Below are 22,661 nucleotides of genomic sequence, written 5' to 3' on the forward strand. Positions count from 1 at the left end.
TAGCTTTAAGTGTACAATCTACAAGTAGAACTAGAAAGATATTCTATGGAGTAAAACTCACTTCCCCCAAGTCTGTAATGAGACAGGGTTAAGAATTCATCAACTCTTAATTTAATTGAAGAGTAAATTACCCCAGGTAAAATTTCTAAGAGAAAATAGAATTTCCCATCTAACTTGACCCCAAAGGTCAGCTCAAATCCCACACAACATTACATTCATCTCAGAGGCTTAAGTCCCATTAGTGCTGGAACTATAATTCGTCATATATATGATTTAACTCTATATTTATTCCTATGCCTGCAGTCCCTTCTGTAATCCAACTCCTCTGTAATCAAAACAACACCAATTCACTTCCATGCCATCTTATGCCATATTATCAATTCTGTTGTGAGGCTTGCAAATTTTACACTCTATTCCCTCTCCCATGCAATTAAATTATAATGCTGAAGTAAATGTACTAGCCTTAGAAACACTGGCATTAGACCATAATTGCCAAGAATGAAAATTAGGGCAGAAAATTCACAGCTATGATTACCCAGGTCATATTATGAGCTCCAAAACTCACCAACTAGATTAAATCTTTGTGCATGCCTATATGCACATACTAGCTCCATTGGAACTGGTCATTTTTGAAAATGGTTGCTTTCTCTATCCAATATTCTGCCTAAGTTTACAAAGCAGCCAAGAGGTCCAGCAGGCTGCCTGCCCACTGCACTGCAGCTATGCAATATCAAGCCAAAGTGATAGGAGACCACCTTCTCAAAAGATTTCTTGCATCCCTGTTCCACAGTCAAAATGAAATGTGACAAAGTAATACAGTCACTTGTAAAGTATAACATCCCAAATTAAATTTATTTCATTCCAGGCTTCCACATTTCCAATAATATATTCTCTAATGAGAACAAATTCAATTAAGTTAGTCTATTATAATACAGGAGGTCTGCTATCTTCACAGAAGGCAGTAAATCAAAATTACAATTTTCTAACGTCACACAACAATGATTCTTTGCCTTAAAGCGTAAAACCAGAAAGTAATATTCGATTCTCTGATTTGTTCTGGGTTACTGACAGAGAATTTTTTTATAAAGGAAAAATCCAGAAAAACTGACTTAATTTCAGTAATTCATATGCTTGCAAGAAACATTTGATGAGATGAGACTTCAAAAAGGAAATCTAATTCACTTATTTTACTTACTTGTATTTCATTAGCACCCACTGAACCAGCCATAATCCTACAAGTATCATGCCATTAATCTCACAGATGGAGAAGGCCCACTCCACCCTGTTAAAATAGTCAAAAAATTTGTCCGGTAAAGGCGGCTGCTCCTCTTTGGGAGGCACACGTTCGTGGACAACTGAGATCATCACTGTGGTAAGTAGAAAACAGGAAAGTGCATAAAGGAAAGCCACACCAGTCTTCCACCATTCCAGAGAGGATGGAAATTGCTCCAATTCCGGCATGGCGATTTGAACCATTTCTTTTCGGTAACCATTTGTCAAGCCAGTTCTTTTGGTTTTATTATGGATGTCATTCTCGCTGCCAGCATTCATAGGACCCATGTTAAGATGACCATTGGCATGACCATTCTTGTGCACTTCAATGTGATGCTCCATTTTTAGTGTTTCTATTTTTTCTAGCAGTTGCTGACCATTGTCTGATGCAACCAGAGATAGAGGTGGTCTTTGGAAATCTTCCCGAGACAGTTTTAATAAGCCCTGGCCATCAAGCTTATTCTGAAATGCATCGGTGTACTCCTGCATGCCGTGCTCGGTCAGCCAGGCTAGCACATCTTTGGATGACCATTCCACCACCTCCATTTCAGTAATAAACAAACTTCAGATGAGCCAAAAGCGGGCACTAGTTGGCAACAGCATCTCCAAAACCGTTATTTGACCCTTTCCAGGTAAAAAAAAAACGTTCTTTCCATGGCTTGTTCATTCTGTCTGGAGAACATTAACAAAATTTGTTTTTCAAGAATCCAGTTTGGCACATGAAGCTTATCTGATGATTTGGTTTTCTCAGTTAGCACATCATGGCATCCTCATTGCTTTCATGTTTCAGGTGCAATTCATTTCCATTATGTGAGGTGGGAAGTGAACCTATTTGGGGGGTTTGGAGGATGTGAAGTGGGGGGGGGGAGAAGAAGAAGAAAAAAAATTAGAAGTGCAGAAGTAAAGAGCCTTTCTGTAAAAAAGACAAAAACAAGCAAAACATTAGCACCAAAGTGAAATCAGAAAACTAATTTCATACCTCTATCATTTAAGTTTAAATATAAATTGAAGCCACCACGGGTGTGTCTGCTCAGTGTTAGGGCTTTCCAGTGAAGGTAAACAAAAAATAACTGTGCTGAATTCTGAAGGGAAATGTAACTATACATTAAAGACCTTTAAAGAAACTTCACTTTGAAGTTTCCCACATACATGAGCAGACCTATATATTCTATTCCAGAACTGTGTGAATTTAATTAAATTTACACAAGCAGTGAACAAAGATGAATAGTAATGATATCAAGTGCTAAAAACAATTAAAATGTCCTCAAAACCCCATGACCGTATTATTGACCATAACACGTGCCCCATTTTAAGCACCTTATTTTAAAAATCAACTTTCACCCTCCTACTCTTTATTGTGCATTTTACAATTCAAAGCAGGCTGTTGAGTTTCGTATTGCATCATACAAACTGCTTTACTAGAAAATGTGGTCTTCTGTATGTTTTACCACAAACTCCCTTGTGTACAATACATGCAGGCATTCATGAGTGTCAATGCACTCTCCAGCCTGATTGTGAAGACACAGACTATGATGCTTTGGTAGAGGCTGTTTATTGTTTGCTACACTTCTCCACTCTAACACACCATCCCCAGTGCTAGCTGATTCTTTATATATACACCCGACTCTAATTAACTAATCAATACCCAAACACCTATTCACTTAATACCTTAAATTTCTGGGGTATTGATTAGATACTGACAGATTTCCCTCTTTTCTTTAAATTAATTGATATGCATACTAAAGCTATTCATAAGAAATACAAAATGATAATAAACAATATCTTATTTATACAATCAATCTTTAACATACTCAATATTTCGCCCGTCTTGAAAACACAAAAGCATTCTAATAAGGTTGCGACATGAAAATTTCCATATTCTCCTACTCCGTTATAATCCCACTTTGAGGATATCCAACAATTTCTTTGGACAAGCAATTTTTTTTTGTGAAACAATCCAACAATTGGTGACTTGGGCAACCCATTTTAGTTTTCAAATCTCATTCCTTTACAACATCTCTTTTATACTCAGGAGATCAATCCTTAACCTCTTTTCCATGACATTCTTTGTCGAATGGACCTTGTTCCAGAGCGAATGGTTACCTATGTGTAACTCTGTAGGCACATTTTTCCCCAGTTACCCCTGATATAGGAGCTCCTTTAAAATACTTGATAAATACATAGCCATAACTGTCACTTCTACCAGCACAAATGTCTCCACAACAAAGGTGCTTTTAACTTCTCTCTATTTTCTTTAATTCCCATGCTAATGGACAACATTTAGCGTTTCTTCCCCCTTAAAATATAATGAATCCTGATGTACCCGAATAACCACCGGGAAGGTTAGAATGCGAGATGTTACCTAAAATGACTAATTTTATCCCTTCTGGGTCACCAAGGTCTGGAAATCTGATTGTGCATTCTTCTAAACTTAATTCCTTTAATGTCTTATTTGTATTCAGTACTTCCCCAACAGCAGCATATTTCAGCATGGTGCTCGATTCAATACATCATAGCACGTGGCCAGTCCAGTTTGTGTGCATAACTAGTTTTAATTGCCCAATTAAGCTTCTTAATTGATCGCTCATCCTTCAATTATAGGGTCTTACTTTTGTGAGAATCCGGCCAACTGGGAACCTATTAACATTCTCTCGGTAAGACTGTTGATTCAGGGTTATTCTCAATTTAGTCTGGCTAATGGCCAACTCTATATACTTAAAAACTCCGTAAGCCTGACTTAAATTCCTTAATAATTTTATCACAAATTTCCCAACTCTCCAACTGTTAAGTTCTTTTTGTTTTGCTTCCCTTCTCAATTTACCATCTAACTTAAACTTCTCTATCATGAGGGCTCCTACTTCTTGTGTCACTCCTCAACTGTTCTTTGGTCCTTGCTCTTCTTAAACTATGTGCCCTACTAGATCTCATGTCCCTATCTGGACTACTACTACTCAACATGTCCCTCCTGCGACTAGACTTCCCTTCACAAGTTTTAGATCTTTTCCTTAGGCTGTAATCACCATTAGGCCCACTGCCTGAACTTACACTATGTTCACTGGCTTTCCACATTTTGACTTCCTTCTACCAATCCATAGATCTGATAGTTTGCCCCTTGTCTTGTACATTCAGCCAGTTTTTGCATTTCCGTGTGGTTTTTCCTGCCATTCCTACTAGGGTGGATTCACTCCACTCATTAGCTTCTGATATATATACCAACTGAGTTCCAACTTTTGGTAGTTGATCTTGGTAATAAATTGCCCTATCCTGATCTTCACTATCACTTGGTCTACTTTGTTAGCAGGTTATCTCCCACACTCTGCTGCTTGTACGGGTCCAGCATATATGTATGCAAGGTACATGGTGTGTCTTCACTTTCCATCATCTGTTCAGGTTCCATCAATGTGTAATCAGTGCCAGTAAACCATGTGGAATGTACTCACATTTTGGTTACCTTGTTGCAAGATTATCATTTCGCCATCAGTGCCTGTAACTTTTCCTGGGCCTCTCCATTCTTTCTGCCTTTCTCTTTTAAAATGCGCCATGTCCCCGGGCTTAAAATTCACTTCTGATGGCCTGATTCATTAACTCAAAAGCTCTCCTGATTTTTTTCTGAAACCTCTGCCTTAATAAATGCTCTCCTCCTTGCGTACATGGCATTCAAATGTTCTGCAAACATGGAGCTAATGGTAGTCTTCTCCAAAGCCAGGAGATGCTCCCACATTATTGAAGATAGCTTCAGATTCCTGCCATAAACTAATTGATAGGGACTGCAGCCCTCAACCATCTGAAGCGTGTTTTTCAGATGTACTGCCCATGCTAGAGTAGTTGTCAATTTACATTTCAGTTGGTCAGCTAAGATTTTTTGAAACATTTTGTCAATCACAGCATGATTTCTCTCACATGTCCCATTGTTAAAAAAGGACTTTCTGTTGCTGTGTGCATTGCTACAATATTCAACTGTTCACACACACACCTCTAAATTCATCATTGGCAAATTCTCCTCCATTGTCCATTTAGAATTTAGCTGCGCTTTCAGCCCTGTTCTTAACCATCTATCCATTATCTTATTGATAACTAATAATGCAATGGGCGCAGGCAGCCTCGAGAGTTCTGTCTCCTAATACTGTCGACATCTAAACTTGCTCATTATAGCACAATTCAGATGTAAGCTTCTGACAGCCAGTTGGCGAAGGGAGACTAGAAGTCAAGCTTTACTCAGTTTTAGATTTATTCAGAAAGTGAAACATGACAAATGTATAGCCCCTAACCCCACAACCCACCACCAGTGTCAATAAGTGTCTCATTATACTTGAGTATAATTAAAACAAATTAATTAACTAATGGCCCCTTAAAGAGGCACTAACAAAAATAAAACTTAAATTAAGGTAACATTTTGGGGAAGAGATTAATAATTGGTCCTGGAAGACCTCAACCATACCAAAGTGTCTCTTCATATGTGCATAAGTAATATTCCAATGACTAGTGCCTCTCTCCACCCGTGAAAACTTAACCTTAATTTATACAATTAACATGTCCTCTTTACATCTCTAAGAAATGAGCTGTCTAACGTGGGAGCGTTTCGCTTAAATTAATGGTCACAGTACTGTAGCTTTTATTCTCTGTTTTAACTCCTGCACTGTTCTATGAAAAAGCTGCAAAAAGTAGAGTTCTTTCAGTGTCCTTGCAAAATTTTATTCTCCAAGTGAGGTACTGGAGAGATGCTGAACACAACAAAACACCCATAACAAAAACAGAATTACCTGGAAAAACTCAGCAGGTCTGGCAAAACTCAGTTCGGGTCATGAGGACTCGAAACGTCAACTCTTTTCTTCTCCGCCGATGCTGCCAGACCTGCTGAGTTTTTCCAGATAATTCTGTTTTTGTTTTGGATTTCCAGCATCCGCAGTTTTTTTGTTTTTACACCCGTAACAATGGGACACCATTTACCTACTAGTATTGACAAAGCAGCAAAAGGGAGGAGGAGGAGGAGACTGTTATTTCCCACTTGACACCTCTCCAATCCCAAGATAGTCAGAGGAATTGGGTCTGCAATTAATTGAGAATTGAACACAAGAATACTTTGGCCTGTCACAGCATGCTCCATGACTCAAGGGGAAAGCATTGAGCTTTGAGGAGAGACTAAGACAGTATAAATAGTAGTCAATCTTAACATTTCTTACATTTGATTACACTTCACTGATGCTACATTACTTCATTTTCTTGTGCCACTTCAATGGAAATGATGAAAACTAACAGTGTGATCCTCCAAAAAAGTTGTAATAATGTGAAGGAGTTCTAGATTTGATAAGAATATCTACTTTTGCTGAAGACCACATACAGTAATTATTTGCAAAGCTACTGGTAGTCCTGCCTCAGAAACCAACTTATCTGATATACGTTGAATGGTGTCAATCCTTTTATTGTACTGTAGAAATTATATTTGAAAAATATAATGTATTGCAAAATGTTTGATAAAGCTGCACTTTAGTTCCTTGGAGACTGAACCAGGGATAGGTTGTTATAAGAGTAGCAACCTTGTTGTTCATCCAAATTAGAATGCAATTATTATTGAGATTAAAACATGTGCTATTGAGCATTAGGCTGCAGAACCAAGTGGTTAAAATTTACTGACAATTAAATACCATCAGGCAGTCAAAGGAATTTGTTTAGACTGATTGTTGAAAAGTTACATTTGCAGAAGTATTGGAGAAGTGTCCTTCTTTGCCACTAACTGGTGAAATGGTTTGCCTGATATTTTAACAAATTAACAAATATGAATTTAAATCTTTCAAAAGGAGACAAAGTCTCTGGAACTCACCATACTCAACCCTCCTGTGAGGAATACTTGGTTTGGTTTGTTTTCCTTCTCTGAACTTGCAGTGGAAATAACTGCACTTCTGGAAAATGAGGATAAAAACTGAAAAACCATTATGTTCTTTCCTTTTGAATCTAACTCCACCCACATAAGCCTTCACCATATTCCTCAGGCCTCTTTCCTAATACTTCAGAACAAGGTAAAATTCCTTTTACTCAGAATAAGCACATGCCGAATGTACATCAAGTTCTGGTAATGTTTTATTAGCTATAATGTTGGCAGTTTTATACCCATAAACGGTGCTACGTGTAAACCACATAGTAACACGTATGAACACACAAGCTCAGTGTTAGTGATTTTCTTTGTTTAGATCTAAGCTGCAGTTAATAAGGGATTAGCAAATGTCTTCATTCTTGTCTTTCCCTTCAAAGAATTAATGATGCCCATGGTTATGGTAATGGGGTGGCAAAGGAGGGAATCAGCATTGGTGCAGCATGGGGGCAGAGCTGGAGATATCGAAATGATCGACTCAATTGCTTCGCACAGTACCATGAATGCATTGCAAGTCTCACTTTGGATGTGAAGACGATGAGCAACAGCAAATGATGGTAGGGAGGCCTTGGGTCGAAGGAGGAGGAAGACAGTAGCCACATGGTTACTGCAAGTTTCAGTTACCTTGTCTTTGTTGAGTAGCTGCTTGTGTGAGGAGCTTGTCTCACCAAGGGGGCCATTGATGAATTGCGTGATTGACTGAAGAAAACCTACAGTCACAAGCAACATTAGCATTTAGCTGTCAGTAATGGTGAAGTGACAATTAACATTGAAGCTTTTTGTGATATGCTTATTTCAGATAATAGTAGGAGACTTAGCTTAGCTACTTTATGTTACAGATGCCTTGCTCTGATATGGCTGGGATTATACTAAAATTCAGTATGGGTTGCAGCAAAGCTGGACCCATATAGATAATATCCACTGCAGGGAAAATAGATTTTCAAGGGCTACTTTTTTATTACTCACTAACTCCTTCATTAGGTGATGAGGTCACATAGTCACCTTACATTCTGTATCTGTTTTTTTTTCAGGGTTTCCTTCTGTTAGGGGAAAATTAAAAATGCTGAAAGATAACACTAAGAATTTACTGAAACACCCTAAAATCTCCAGGCAAACATGGATGCTATACCTATTGATAGCTGAGGGTAGGCAGATGGATATTGCACACAAAGGGGCTTTGAGTTTTATGTGATTTACAAAGTTTCAAGAGATGAGCTAATATCTAGGCGCAAACAGAACCATTCAAGTGGTAAAATGGTGCGTTGAAGTCTTGAGAGCTGGACTGGAGATAAAACATAACAAAGTTAGCTTAGGTATACTCCTCTCTCAGATAGGGAAGGGGCAGATGGTTTTAGTTTAGACATGGGAAAACATACAATGGGCAGAGGGGTCTTTGATGAAAGACCAGCAGTCTTAAGTTGTGAGAACCAAGGTCTTTGCGTATGTGTTTTAATTTTGATTGGATAATATAATTATATATACACCCTTTAGAATAATTGGTTAGCAGAATCACATGTTTATGTACTCAATAGGAAAGTTTTAACATGGTACCTGTGTTCGGTTACCGATTGGATATATTCAAATGTACTCAAATGTATTGTGATAAGAAAAAGTACAAAAGTAATGAAATGTAATCAATCTGGGAGCTGGGTCATTTTCAAGAATGATTGCGGCTCCCTTGCATATGCTTGAATAAAACTGGTTAAAGGAAGCTTGAGTCTCTCTGGTCACCATGTGACTGGGGTTATTGGACTTTCTCCTCTTCAACTGGTCTATGTTGTAGTTGCAGGATTGCAGGGAATGCCCTCTTCACTTCTTTAGTTTGATAAGTTGGAACAAATATCAAATGGAAATACTCTAATATATTAACTCACCCAAATTCAAGCCAAGAATCAATTAGATCAAAATAGTATGCTCACCGTTTGTCAATGTTAGATCATCATCTCGTGCATCTCCCTCATCATCCAAGAATGCCTGTTTTGATTCCCCTATCTTTCACCCTTATGGGAATTTACGTAACCTGAACCACCTCTTAAATATCACCCATTATTCAGTTACAGTTTTTCCTGTCAGTCTTTGATTGTCTTTTACCCTGGCTAGATCCCACCTCATCGTATTGAAATTAGGCATCTTCCAATTTATATCTTCTACTTTAGATTATTCCTTGTTCTTCTGCATTACTCGTTTAAACCTTATGATACGATGATCACTTTTACCCAAGTATTCCCTCACAGATACTTGGTCTACCTCAGTTCCCAGCATAATAGCCAGCAATGCCTCCTTCCTAGTTAGGCCAAGAACATATTGATCAAAGAAGTTCTCCTGAACATAGTTCAGAAATTCTTCACCCTCCTTACACTTTACGTTAACATTATCCCATTCAATATTTAAGTAATCAAAGTATCAAAGTCCCCCAACATCACCACTCTATAATTCTTGCACATCTGATTTTCCTGCAGATTTGCTTTCTGCTCCCCCCGCCCTGCCCCACCCTCTCACTCCCTTCCAATGATAGATGGATCAGTAACCAGAGGACACAATTTTAAAGTTGACTGGCGAAAGAATCACAGGCTACTATTTTGCTATCAGCACAGCTATGTGCTGTAATCCAAAATGTACTGCCTGAAAGGGTGATGAACGCATAATCAATAGTAACACTCAAGCGAATTGAGTTATTACTTGAAGGGAAGAAAATTATAGATATTTGGGGAAAGGAGAAGAGTGGGGTTAATTAGATAGCTCTACCAAAAAGCCAGCACCCAGTAAGGGTGAATGGCTTCCTTCTGTGCTTCATTATCCTATGGATATTGCTGAAAAAAAAAGGCACACTGTTGAAGCTTTTCTGCCTTGCACTCATCAGGACAAATGCGGGGCCCTGTCCTCTGCAAACAGAAGGAATGTGTCCAGGCATTACACCTTTTTCAATTAAAAAAAAGCAGCTGGGCCTGTTCCCTGGTGCATTCTCCATGGCAACATTTCGACAAATCAGAGTCCACTTGTCTCTTCTAAATTTAAACAAAATCTTGGGTATAACTATTCCCTGGTGTATTCTCAATGGCAACACCTCAATCAATCACCCTATTTTCCCTCAGTATAGTATTTTCCCTCACAGTGAAATACAAACTGATGCTCCCCTTGGAATTTGGTATTCTGGAGTCTGTCCTGAGTGCAAGACAAAAAGCTCCAACAGCGTGTCTTTTTTCATCAATACTCAAGCCATATATTTGAATATTTCTTTAGATTATTGAGAAACCTAACCCAAAAAAGAGTTTTGCTTAAATTCTGCATGCAATATATTTTGTTTTGTGGGTTATTCATGTTTAAACGGTACCTTCTGGCATCAAATGCACAGCTTTTAAATAAGGTATATGTACTAGTGAGTATATTGATCTTGGCTCTAATAAACAGGATAGTGAAATTCGCTTACCACAAATCAATAATGAAAATGCCTCCTACCCTGTTTTATAATTGGCGATTTATTTCCATTGAAATTCTTGAAATTTTACCAAATCTCATGCTCCCAGTTGATTAGCAATGCTATTAACAGTAGTACCTGCTGCTCTTACTTGTCCCAGAGGTGGTGCTGTTACTGCTCCAACAAACATAAAAAGCACGCACTCCATCAAACCACTAGCATCCCTTGCATATGTGTGAAACTACTTTATTCTAGCCTTGTGTCATGATTGAGTTCTTTTAACTGAGTGCTTTGGTAAAGTAACAGCAGGGTGACAAGGGTAGTGCAGTTGATATTGTAAATGTGGACCTTCAAAAGATAAAGTACCACATAATAGACTTGTAAACAAAAGGGAAAGTGGAAGACTGATTTGGCATTGGGGGGAGGGAGGGGTGGGGTGCCATGGCAACGGGGGAAAAATTGGCAACATTCCAACACATTATCCCCAGATGCAAGGTGCACGTACATGGGAAGGTCCAGACTGGGTTGGCTGTGTTGCTAAGATTGTCTGGGTAATAGATATCTACAGGCTAACACATGAAGGATGGCCACTCACAGCAGCATATATCTGGAATTGCAGCACAGGTAAAAGTCCGTGCCAGTTGGCAATTGGGGCTGCAATTCACAGAAGTCCGTGTCAAGGAGTAACTGTGCCTCAGCAAGAATCCGTGCTAGGGTGGGAATACTCGTGAGAAAATCTTCGCCAAGAAGAGGGGTGGGTAACTGTAACCCTGTGAGAGTTCATGCCGGGGGATGGTGTGATGAAGGGAAATGGGGAAATCGCACTCCAACAAGTGTTTCTGCCACAGGCACACAAGTGGCAGAGAGACTGCACCCTAGCAAGAGTCCATTTTGGGATGAAGGTCAAACTGCACCCCAGCAAGAGTCCATGCTTGGAGGTTAACTTTATCACACCTGAGTGGAATTCCATGCCATGGGAAGGGGGGGAGGGGGGGAAGGGGGTGTGTTCTTCAGTGAGTGTCTGTCGGGAGAGATGGGGGGAGGGAGGGAGGGAATGGGGGCACTGTACCCTGCCCCACAATGAGCTGGTTGGGCTAAATTGACTGTTTCTGCACCATATATCTTATGCAATTCTATGTTACATGGCCTAACATTCAATGTTATCATCTGATTGTGTGCAAACCCAAAGATCCTTGAGATTGAAAATACTGCAAAGGTGCTCATTTCCTGCATCACTTCCTCATCATGCCATTGTCACTTAGGATTTTGTTCATTTTCCTGACTCCAACTGGATAAGCTTCTCTAAAGTTGGATTCATTTTAATCAAGTCAGTAAGAAACTATTATTTCCGAACACTTGAAAAAATATTTTTTTAGCTCTTTTGTCAACAAGGGGCCAACCAGTTGTAAATATTGCAATACCATATGCAAGACAGATCCTGAATACACTTCACTTATTTAGATGGCATCATGCATTAACCACAACCACTTCATTTATACCCCTAAAGGTCATGACAACAATCTGATTTCCTGCATCCTCATGATGCAACACAGGCATTTCTATACTTGTGTATGAGACATGAGTGGGACAGTTTGGACATGCATACTAAGCTTCAGAAAAACCTACCATGCACACATCACTTGCAGTCAGACTATCCAGAACACAGAAGGCGACCATTTGGCTCTCTGCAGGACAATCCAGTCATTCCTCTTCCCTCACTCTATCCCTATAGCCCTATATTACCCCAAGTGCCCATCAAGTTCTCCTTTGAAATGATTGATTCTCTCCGCTTCCACCAGCCTCATCCAGCATCCTTTCAAACAGTGAGCTCGAAGTCTTTACCAATCAGTGCGTTAAAAAAAATTCTTCCTCACATCCCCCTTGTAGTTCTTGCCTTCAACCTGAAACCTTAAATGTGTCCACTAGTCTTTGTACAGTTACTAGAAACAGTTTTCCTTGGTCTGCTTTGTCTAAACCTGCCCTAATCTTGCACACCTTCATGAAATCTCCCATCAACCTCCTCTGCTCCAAGGAGAACAAACCCAGCCTCTCCCACCCAGTGTTGTAGCTAAATTCTTTCAATCCTGGAACCACTCTAGCAAATTGCCCCTGCACATTCTCATTCCCACATTCCTTGCCAAGTGCTCATGCATCTATTTTAAAGGTACTTCCGATGTTTACAGTCATGCCACAATGTCATTTAGTGACAGTGATGGATTTGCTCCAGCTATTTTGTGGATTTTGGGAAATAATGCAACTGAAGCTATACCATAATATAGCCAATGAAGTTACATAGTTGCTGTCTTAAATATGCACTGAGCTGTTTCGTTTCAATGCAGCCTCCTACTACTTCAAATTGACCCATTCCAAGACACCAAGGCTTGCCTTTTAGCTGCAGCAACAGACATACACTTAGAAAATGCTCAGCAGAACCACAATGCTGGCCACAGTTCTGTTCCAGAAAGCCAGTTGGTGAAGGATGGAACTAGAGCCAATATTTACACACTTTTATATTTATTTAGAGTTACACATTACAAGCATATGCCTCCTAATCCAACTACCAGTTTCAGCCTATGCTCAGCCCTAGTGGGCTCAAGTAAATGCACAGTTAATGCCCATCGCCTGCATACAGTTAAATAGGAATAATAATCAATTATCAGATTTCCTTCTTCCTTTAAATAATACACAACCAAAATTTCAAACATTTTAGATCAACACTCCTCTGCTATTGCATACAAAACAATATAACAATGTGAGATGACCCTCCTCTAGAGCCCCTAACAATTCCTTTGTACATACATTTCTTTTTGTAAAACAATCTGACAGTTGATGACTTGCATCCACCCATTTAATTTTAAAGATTGAATTATCTGGAAAAACTCAGCAGGTCTGGCAGCATCGGCGGAGAAGAAAAGAGTTGACGTTTCGAGTCCTCATGACCCTTTGACAGAACTTGAGTTCGAGTCCAAGAAAGAGTTGAAATATAAGCCGGTTTAAGGACTTTTTGGGGTGGGGTGGGGGGGGGGGGGGGGGGTGGTGGTGGAGGAGAGAGAAGAGAGAGAGGGAGAGAGAGAAGTGGGGGGATGGTGTGGTTGTAGGGACAAACAAGCAGTGATAGAAGCAGATCATCAAAAGATGTCACCAACAATAGAACAAAAGAACACAGAGGTGTTAAAGTTGGTGATAATATCTAAACGAATGTGCTAATTAAGAATGGATGGTAGGGCACTCAAGGTATAGCTCTAGTGGGGGTGGGGAGAGCATAAAATATTTTAAAGTACTTAAAATAATGGAAATAGGTGGGAAAAGAAAAATCTATATAATTTATTGGAAAAAAACAAAAGGAAGTGGGAAACAGAAAGGGGGTGGGGATGGAGGAGGGAGCTCAAGACCTAAAGTTGTTGAATTCAATATTCAGTCCGGAAGGCTGTAAAGTGCCTAGTCAGAAGATGAGGTGTTGTTCCTCCAGTTTACGTTGGGCTTCACTGGAACAATGCAGCAAGCCAAGGACAGACATGTGGGCAAGAGAGCAGGGTTGAGTGTTAAAATGGCAAGCGACAGGGAGGTTTGGGTCATTCTTGCGGACAGACCGCAGGTGTTCTGCAAAGCGGTCGCCCAGTTTACGTTTGGTCTCTCTAATGTAGAGGAGACCACATTGGGAGCAATGAATGCAGTAGACTAAGTTGGGGGAAATGCAAGTGAAATGCTGCTTCACTTGAAAGGAGTGTTTGGGTCCTTGGACGGTGAGGAGAGAGGAAGTGAAGGGGCAGGTGTTGCATCTTTTGCGTGGGCATGGGGTGGTGCCATAGGTGGGGGTTGAGGAGTAGGGGGTGATGGAGGAGTGGACCAGGGTGTCCCGGAGGGAGCGATCCCTACGGAATGCCGATAGGGGGGGTGAAGGGAAGATGTGTTTGGTGGTGGCATCATGCTGGAGTTGGCGGAAATGGTGGAGGATGATCCTTTGAATGCGGAGGCTGGTGTGGTGATAAGTGAGGACAAGGGGGACCCTATCATGTTTCTGGGAGGGAGGAGAAGGCTTAAGGGCGGATGCGCGGGAGATGGGCCGGACACGGTTGAGGGCCCTGTCAACGACCGTGGGTGGAAAACCTCGGTTAAGGAAGAAGGAGGACATGTCAGAGGAACTGTTTTTGAAGGTAGCATCATCGGAACAGATGCGACGGAGGTGAAGGAACTGAGAGAATGGGATAGAGTCCTTACAGGAAGCGGGGTGTGAGGAGCTATAGTCGAGGTAGCTGTGGGAGTCGGTGGGTTTGTAATGGATATTGGTGGACAGTCTATCACCAGAGATTGAGACAGAGAGGTCAAGGAAGGGAAGTGTCAGAGATGGACCACGTGAAAATGATGGAGGGGTGGAGATTGGAAGCAAAATTAATAAATTTTTCCAAGTCCTGACGAGAGCATGAAGCAGCACCGAAGTAATCGTCGATGTACCGGAGAAAGAGTTGTGGAAGGGTGCCGGAGTAGGACTGGAACAAGGAATGTTCCACATACCCCATAAAGAGACAGGCATAGCTGGGGCCCATGCGGGTACCCATAGCCACACCTTTTATTTGGAGGAAGTGAGAGGAGTTGAAGGAGAAATTGTTCAGTGTGAGAACAAGTTCAGCCAGACGGAGGAGAGTAGTGGTGGATGGGAATTGTTCGGGCCTCTGTTCGAGGAAGAAGCTAAGGGCCCTCAGACCATCCTGGTGGGGGATGGAGGTGTAGAGGGATTGGACGTCCACCTCCACTAGAGCTATACCTTGAGTGCCCTACCATCCATTCTTAATTAGCACATTCGTTTAGATAATATCACCAACTTTAACACCTATGTGTTCTTTTGTTCTATTGTTGGTGACATCTTTTGATGATCTGCTTCTATCACTGCTTGTTTGTCCCTACAACCACACCCCCCCCCCCCCCCCCCCCCCCCCCCCCCCCCCCCCCCCCCCCCCCCCCCAAACACCTTAAACCAGCCTATATTTCAACTCTTTCTTGGACTCGAACTCAAGTTCTGTCGAAGGGTCATGAGGACTCGAAACGTCAACTCTTTTCTTCTCCGCCGATGCTGCCAGACCTGCTGAGCTTTTCCAGGTAATTCTGTTTTTGTTTTGGATTTCCAGCATCCGCAGTTTTTTTGTTTTTAATTTTAATGATTTCCTTTCTTTCCTGCATTTGGTTCAAGCCATAAAAGGTCATTCTTCAGTGTGCACCATCTCACAATGAGCAACCTTCTACTTAAGTTCAGTGGATGGACGATCTTCAGTGTGCCCCTTGTACAGAATCTCACTTAAAATATGTGAAAAATAGAATCCCATCTCCACTGCCTCTGCAAGAACCAGGGGTTCAGTAGCTAAGGCACTTTTAACAACCCATATTGTTTTCTTGGCTTCCCAAGGTTAAGGACATTTTCACCAGAATGCCCAGCAGAAAGATTAACAGGTGAAGCATTGCTAAAAATGACTAGTTATGTACTTTTGGGTCAACTAAGGACGCGCATTTAAATATGTTTTAATCCCAATTTAATGTTTTATTTGTCGTTAAAACATTCTCTATTTTAGGGCGCTTTATCAGTAACTCCAACACATCAAAACTAGCATCTGGCCTAGTTTGCATGCCCAACTTGTTTTGAGTGGATAATTAAGCTTTGCAACTGTTCTCTTTTTAAAATCTATCTTTCAATGATGATCTGGTATGATTAATCAAGATAGGAGCAACACACTCTAAAATACAAGTTGAAGCTGTCTGGCTCTTTTGAACGAAGTAAAGCTTAAAATAAAGACAGATCTCAGTTTTTGCAAAATTAACTCAAAATTACCGAGTTGTTAAATGATCCTAAATAGAAAGGAATTTTTAAAAATGATTAAACAATCAGTAAAAGGAAAATTGGTCCTAAAATGCCAAAGATCACTTGCCTTTTGGCTTCTAAGTCACGTCTGTATATTAGCAATTCACATCAACAAAGAAAAACATGCCCTTCTAACTGAGAAATTTGTAAGTGGAAATAAAGCACAGCTGAATCAGTACTGTGACTAATGTGGACTAGAACTCTCTCCACCCGAGGAAGCCAAGTTAAAAGCAATCCTATTCAAAAAGCAGCAGGACGTGCCAGACAGGACAGCTAATGCTGGGCGTGTTGCAATAAGTTATGCAATGTTCTGGGTTCATACATTAAAACATGCATCAACTGTCTAATGATCACAATGTTTTTCTGTAAATTGGCATAACTGGTAATAGTTTATACTTAAATTTGTTTTCTTGTTAAAAGGAGGTATTTCTTGACATCTAGCCACATTGTTAACCTATATTGTACAAATCTCTTCGCACCTTTACTCGATCTTGGTGGCAGTTTCAGTGTTCAAACTTGCTTAAAATTTTATTAAGGTGAAATCAGATCAGAACAGTAGCCATCAGGGCTATCATCAGGATACTGGTAAAGCAGAATGGCAGGTATCTTTCAATAAAAAGACTCGTATTTATGATGCACCTTTCGCAGCCTCAGGGCATTCCAAAGTGTTTTACAGCAAATGAAGTACTTCTTGAATTGCAGTCATTGCTGGAACACAGGCAATCTCGTGCGCAACCAATCTGATGTTGCTTTCAACTATTTTGCAAAAACACGAAAGCTTAAAAAAAACTTCTCCCTCTACCCTCCCCTCCAAAAATAGAAATGTTACAGAAGCACCAGAAACTTGAGGCAGAAAACAGGTGGGTAGAGCATATCTGCCACTCATCCAATGATGCCAGCATGAGGCCCAAGCCATTTTTAAGTGCATGTCTCATTCATCTATCCTTCAAAATTGCAATTAATGTCCTATATCTATCATAAGACACCCAAGTTACATATATCATGCAGCCTCCTGCTTAAAAGCTGTAGATGTTTTGGCCACTCATCTCAGGATCTTACCCAAAGTGCCAGTGTAAACAGGGCAGTAAGTATCCAAATGCCATTTTCAGACTGCTATCACCCCATTTACACCAGACAAGAAGAATGAAACACAACCCTTTAGTAACTTGCTAGTCAAATGTTCTTCCTTCACTAATGGGTTTTTCACTTCATGCCATGTATAATTTTGCAAAACTCAATGTCATGATTTTTCTTAAATAAATACCTCTAGTGTCTGGCTTGTTACATCCATGTCAAACACATATCTTACATATATCTTACCAATTCACACTGCTACTTCACAATAACATTCATGCATCATTGCTTTTCTAAGCCACGTGCTTTTTTGCAAACCTCCAACTGGGTCTGAGAGCTGTGGAGGGCAATGCACATCTTGTCATGTTATTTTATGCTTCCCAAGAAGTTCTCATCTCCCAAAGAGCATACTCACGTTAGCCCATTAGTGTATTTACAAGAACCAGTGGGGTAATCATTATCTAATCAGATTTATCACTGTTGTCATTCATTTCCTTCAAAAGAAATTGTGCACTTAACAATTGTGCGGGTTAACAAACGTACTTTATTACAAACATGGGAAGAGCTAAAGCATCAATATTGCAGATGCTCTCTCTTTAATAGCTGGCCCTGAAATTACTTTCATAAATCTCATTATAGATGCACATTTCAACAATTCCTGGGAGGCACATTAATTTATGAAATACAGGTCTTCTGCAAATTTCTAACAAAAAGAGGCATCTTTATATATAAGCATTACCAACGTTCACCCTCAAGTCTGTTCTACATTAATAGTCTTGGCTGTGCTTTTTAAAGTAAGGGAGCTCAATATGTTATATATATATACTCCAAGTTGTACCTCACTACGTGTTTTTTTTTAGAAAGAACAGAAAATGCTGGAAACATTCAGCAGGTCAAGCTGATCAAATACTGAGAAACAGTTAAAAATTCCCATCTTGCCTCACAGTTCTGAGGAAAGATCAATCTGAAAACGTCAACTCTGCTTCTTTCCACAGATGATGCCTGACATGCCGAACATTTTCAGTGTTTTCTGTTTTTATTTCAGATTTCCAGCTTCTGCAGTCATTTGACTTTTGCTATTTTTTTTAAAACATGTTAGGAGAGCATGAGTCAGTCTGAAGTTTCTCTCAGTGTTTGAAGGTCACATTCAACTGCTTGGATACTTTAAAAAGCAGCTTTGGAGCAGGCTGGAGTTACAATGAATTTGGTAGAAAGCCAGGCATCAGTGAGACATCAGATCTCACATCTTCTAATTTCAGATTTCAAGAGTTAGCTCTCCAACCAAACTCCAGACTTATACTCCCATAATAACCCTTAAAAACTGCTTCCCACCAATGCAAAACAGCAATAATGGCATCCCATAAAATTCAATGATAATTTGAAGGGGTTTTCAGTCATATTACCAGAAATTGTATTTGACCAATTAGAGAACAGAATTTTATTTAGTAGATTAGTACAGGCACAACGTAGGAAGTAGACATCATAGGATAAAAAATTCATATTCATTAAACTTTACATGTTCACCAGCAGCACAATACATAAGCTGTGATGCCAATTTCATATTCAATCGCAATCTGTTGTCATTAGCAACCCAAGTGGACAATTCTAGAGCCCCCTTAGCTGGATGGGTCTTACTTTTCCACAAGTCTACTCACAAAATGGCCTTCAGCAGTAAAGTTCTGGAAAAAATCAAGTAATCTGCCTTTATTCACAATGCTTTAACAGGAAAAATAAATCATTGGGACTCACTGCCAGAGCACCCCTGCCGCCAAAAAGCATGAAATTAATTCAAGAGTACATATATTTATCTTAACACTCCACCACAATATTAATAAAAAAAATCATCACCAAGCTTTCTATTGTTTGCTTTTACTTCTTAATAAAGGCCAATGTATATGAAGTTAACGTGTAAACATATCTTTCAATAGAGCAGTCACATGACACAATTGATCTGAGAATTAACATTGGACAATATTTTCAATGGCACAGTCAGCATCAAGTTTTATCAGTGCAAAGCCCAGTAAGCAATAAAAAAAAACTTTTCACTCAGAAGCCCTGTACTGTAGCTGCAGAAACACTCAGCACTTCAGCCATTATCTCAACAAGCCCACTCAAAGAATTAACCTCTTCAATTCAAACAGAACACAATTCTTAAGTACATTGCTGCAGTGTTACATAAAGGTACCAAAGCAAACTACATTATGGAAAAATGGTGGCCGTTAAACAAGCAGCACTAGTATTTCAAAACCAAATGGAGGGCAAGTGATGGCCTGGAGGGGAACAGGTGAAAGTAGGGAAAAACAAGTTGATACTGTATATAAAAAGATGTGGCGCACAGCCAGCAGTGAAATGTTTTAGGAGGCTGCAACTTGTCAAGGCTTTAAGAAAGAAACCAATCCTGAATTAACTTATTGGAGCCAAAATATCGATAAATTGGAATGATCTTCAAATGGAAAGAATAAAAAGGCTCAAGATGAACATAAATGCCCAACCACTCTGACCCCAAGCAGTGCACAGGCCTATCATGCTGTTTGATGTAGACTAAGAATCCTGCAGCAAATACACATTTGCTTACTTTAGAATCATGGAATGGTTACAGCACAGGAAGCGGCTAGCCAGTCCATTTGAAAGAATCTGCCCCCACCCCACTCTCACAGAGTGCATTTTGGACCTTAAACATTTGTTACATTTAAAAACAGGTTTTCTTTCATTGCTGCTAGTTGCTTTGCCAATCACCTTAAATCTGTGTCCTCTAGTTCTCAACACCACCCAACCAAAAAGAACAGTTTTGATCTGCTCTGTCAGGACCCCTCATGATTTTGAACACCTCTAACAAATCTCCTCCCGACCTTCTCTTCTCCAAGGAAAAGGATCCCAGAATCTCCAACTATCTTCGTAACGCAAATTCCTCATTATAGGAAACATTCTCGTAAATCTTTTTTGTACCCTCTCTAAAGCTGCCACACCCTACCTTAAGTGCCCAAAATTGGACATGCTATTCCAGTTGAGGCCAAAACAGTTTTATAACTTCATTATAACTTCCTTGCTTTTGTACTCTATGCCTCAATTTATGAAGCCCAGGACCCTGCATATCTTTTCACACATCTTCTCTACCTGTACTGCAACCGTCACCAATTTGTGCATGAATAACCCCAGGTCTCTTTGTTCCTGCGATCTCTTTAAAATTACTTTATATTGCTTTTCCTCTATGTATTACTTCATGTTTTTCTGCATTAAATTTCATTTGCCATATATCTGTCATTCTACCACCTTATCTCTATGTTCTTGAAATTCATCACTATCCTTATAGTTCACAATACTTGCAAATTTTGAAATTGTGCCATGTGCGGTCAAGTCTAAGTCATTAATATACATCAAGAAAAGTAGTGGTTCGAATAGTGACGCCTGGGGAACATCGCTACTTAACTTCCTCCAGTCTTAAAACTATTACAACTACACTCTGTATTCTGTCATTCAGCCAACTTTGTATCTATGCTGCCACTGTCCCTTTTATTCCATGGGCCTCAACTTTACTGACATCCTATCACGTGGCACTTAATCAAACACCTCAATTGGAATATCACAGAATTATTACTGCACAGAAGCAGGCCATTCAGCCCATCACATCAATGCTGGCTCTCCAAATGAGCAATTCACCTAGTACCATTCATCCACCTTCTCCCCATAACCTTGCATATTCTTCCTTTTCAAACAATCCAATTCCCCTCCTGAATGCCTTGATTGCTGCCACCACACTATCAGGCAGAGCATTCCAGGCCTTAACCAATCCCTGCAGGATGAAGTTTCTCCTCATGTCTCCATTGCTTCTTCTTGTTATTGATCCTTCCATTAGTGGAAACAGTTTTTCTCTCTCTGCTCTGTCCCGAGCCCTCACAATTTTGAGTACCTCCATCAAAGCTCCTCTCAATTTTCACTTCTCCATGGTAAATAGTCTCAACTTCTCCAATATAACTGAAGTTCCTCATCTCTGGAACTACTCTCTCTAATGCCTTCATTTGTTTCCTAAAGTGTGGTGTCCAGAACTGGATGCAATGCTCCAGTTGAGGCTCAATTCACTTATACAAGGTTAACATAACTTCCTTGCTCATTTTTTTTTTTATTCGTTCATGGGATGTAGGAATCACTGGCTAGGCCAACATTTATTGCCCAACCCTAATTGACCTTGTTCAGAAGGCAGTTAAGAGTCAACCACATTGCTGTGGGACTGGAGTCACATGTGGGCTAGACCAGGTAAGAACAGCAGGTTTCCTTCCCTAAAAGACATTAGTGAACCGGGTGAGTTTTTACAACAATCGGCAATGGTTTCATGGTCATTAGACAAACAGGTTTTTATTGAATTCAAATTCCACCATGTGCCATGGTGGGATTCGAACACGGGTCCCAGAGCATTACCCTGGGTCTTTGGATTATTAGTCTAGCGACAATACCACTATGCCATCACCTCCCCTTATGTACTCTATGCCCCTATTAATAAAGCGTTAAATACTGTATACTTTATTAACAGTTCTCTCAACCTGTCCTGCTACCTTCAATGGCTTACGCATATATACACCCAGGTCCCTCTGCTATGGAGCCGCCTTTAGAATTGGACCCTTTACGTTGCCCCTCCTTGTTCCTCCCATCAAAATGAATCACTTCGCACTTCTCTGCATCAAACTTCATCTAACACTCCTCTGCTCATTCCAAATTGTTTATATCCTTTTGAAGTTTTACACTATCCACCTCATAGTTAATAACTCCAGCTTTTGTATCATCTGCAAATTTTGAAATTGTGCCCTGTACATCAAAATCTAGGTCATTAATATATATCAGGAACAGCAAAGGTCCCAACACCAACCCCTGGGAGCTCCACTACAAACTTTCTTCCAGTCTGAAAAACATCTATTAACTAGTACTCTTGTTTCCTGTCACTCAGCCAATTTCATATTCATATTATTACTTTTCCTCTTACTCTATGGGCTATAATTTTGCTCACAAGTCTGTTGTGCTGCACTGTATCAAAAGCTATCTGGAAGTCCATGTACACCAAAACAACAGCATTACCCTCATTATCCCTCTCCGTTACTTCTTCCAAAACTCCAGCAAGTTAGATGAACATAATTTTGCCCTTGACGAATCTGTGTTGGCTTTCCTTAATTAACTTGCATTTGCCCAAGTGACCATCA

The 22,661-nt window shown here is 40.1% G+C and overlaps 1 protein-coding gene across 11 annotated transcripts in view; it reads right to left on the reverse strand.

Annotated features, from left to right (window-relative positions):
- sgms1b (sphingomyelin synthase 1b) overlaps nt 1–22,661 on the reverse strand; it is a 119,175-nt gene that overhangs the window by 43,583 nt on the left and 52,931 nt on the right. For 9 of the 11 annotated variants that reach the window (XM_041209155.1, XM_041209148.1, XM_041209150.1 and 6 more), the window contains one exon: nt 1,196–2,100. In XM_041209155.1, coding sequence (XP_041065089.1) covers nt 1,196–1,818 — 623 coding nt within the window. In that variant the 5' untranslated portion in view covers nt 1,819–2,100. Of the gene's footprint in view, nt 1–1,195; nt 2,101–7,090; nt 7,170–22,661 lie in introns of all 11 variants that reach the window. The other 2 variants (XM_041209154.1, XM_041209146.1) reach the window with 1 other exon arrangement.

Source organism: Carcharodon carcharias, chromosome 17 (genome assembly GCF_017639515.1).
Source record: "Carcharodon carcharias isolate sCarCar2 chromosome 17, sCarCar2.pri, whole genome shotgun sequence".
In the NCBI taxonomy this organism is placed as follows: domain Eukaryota; kingdom Metazoa; phylum Chordata; class Chondrichthyes; order Lamniformes; family Lamnidae; genus Carcharodon; species Carcharodon carcharias.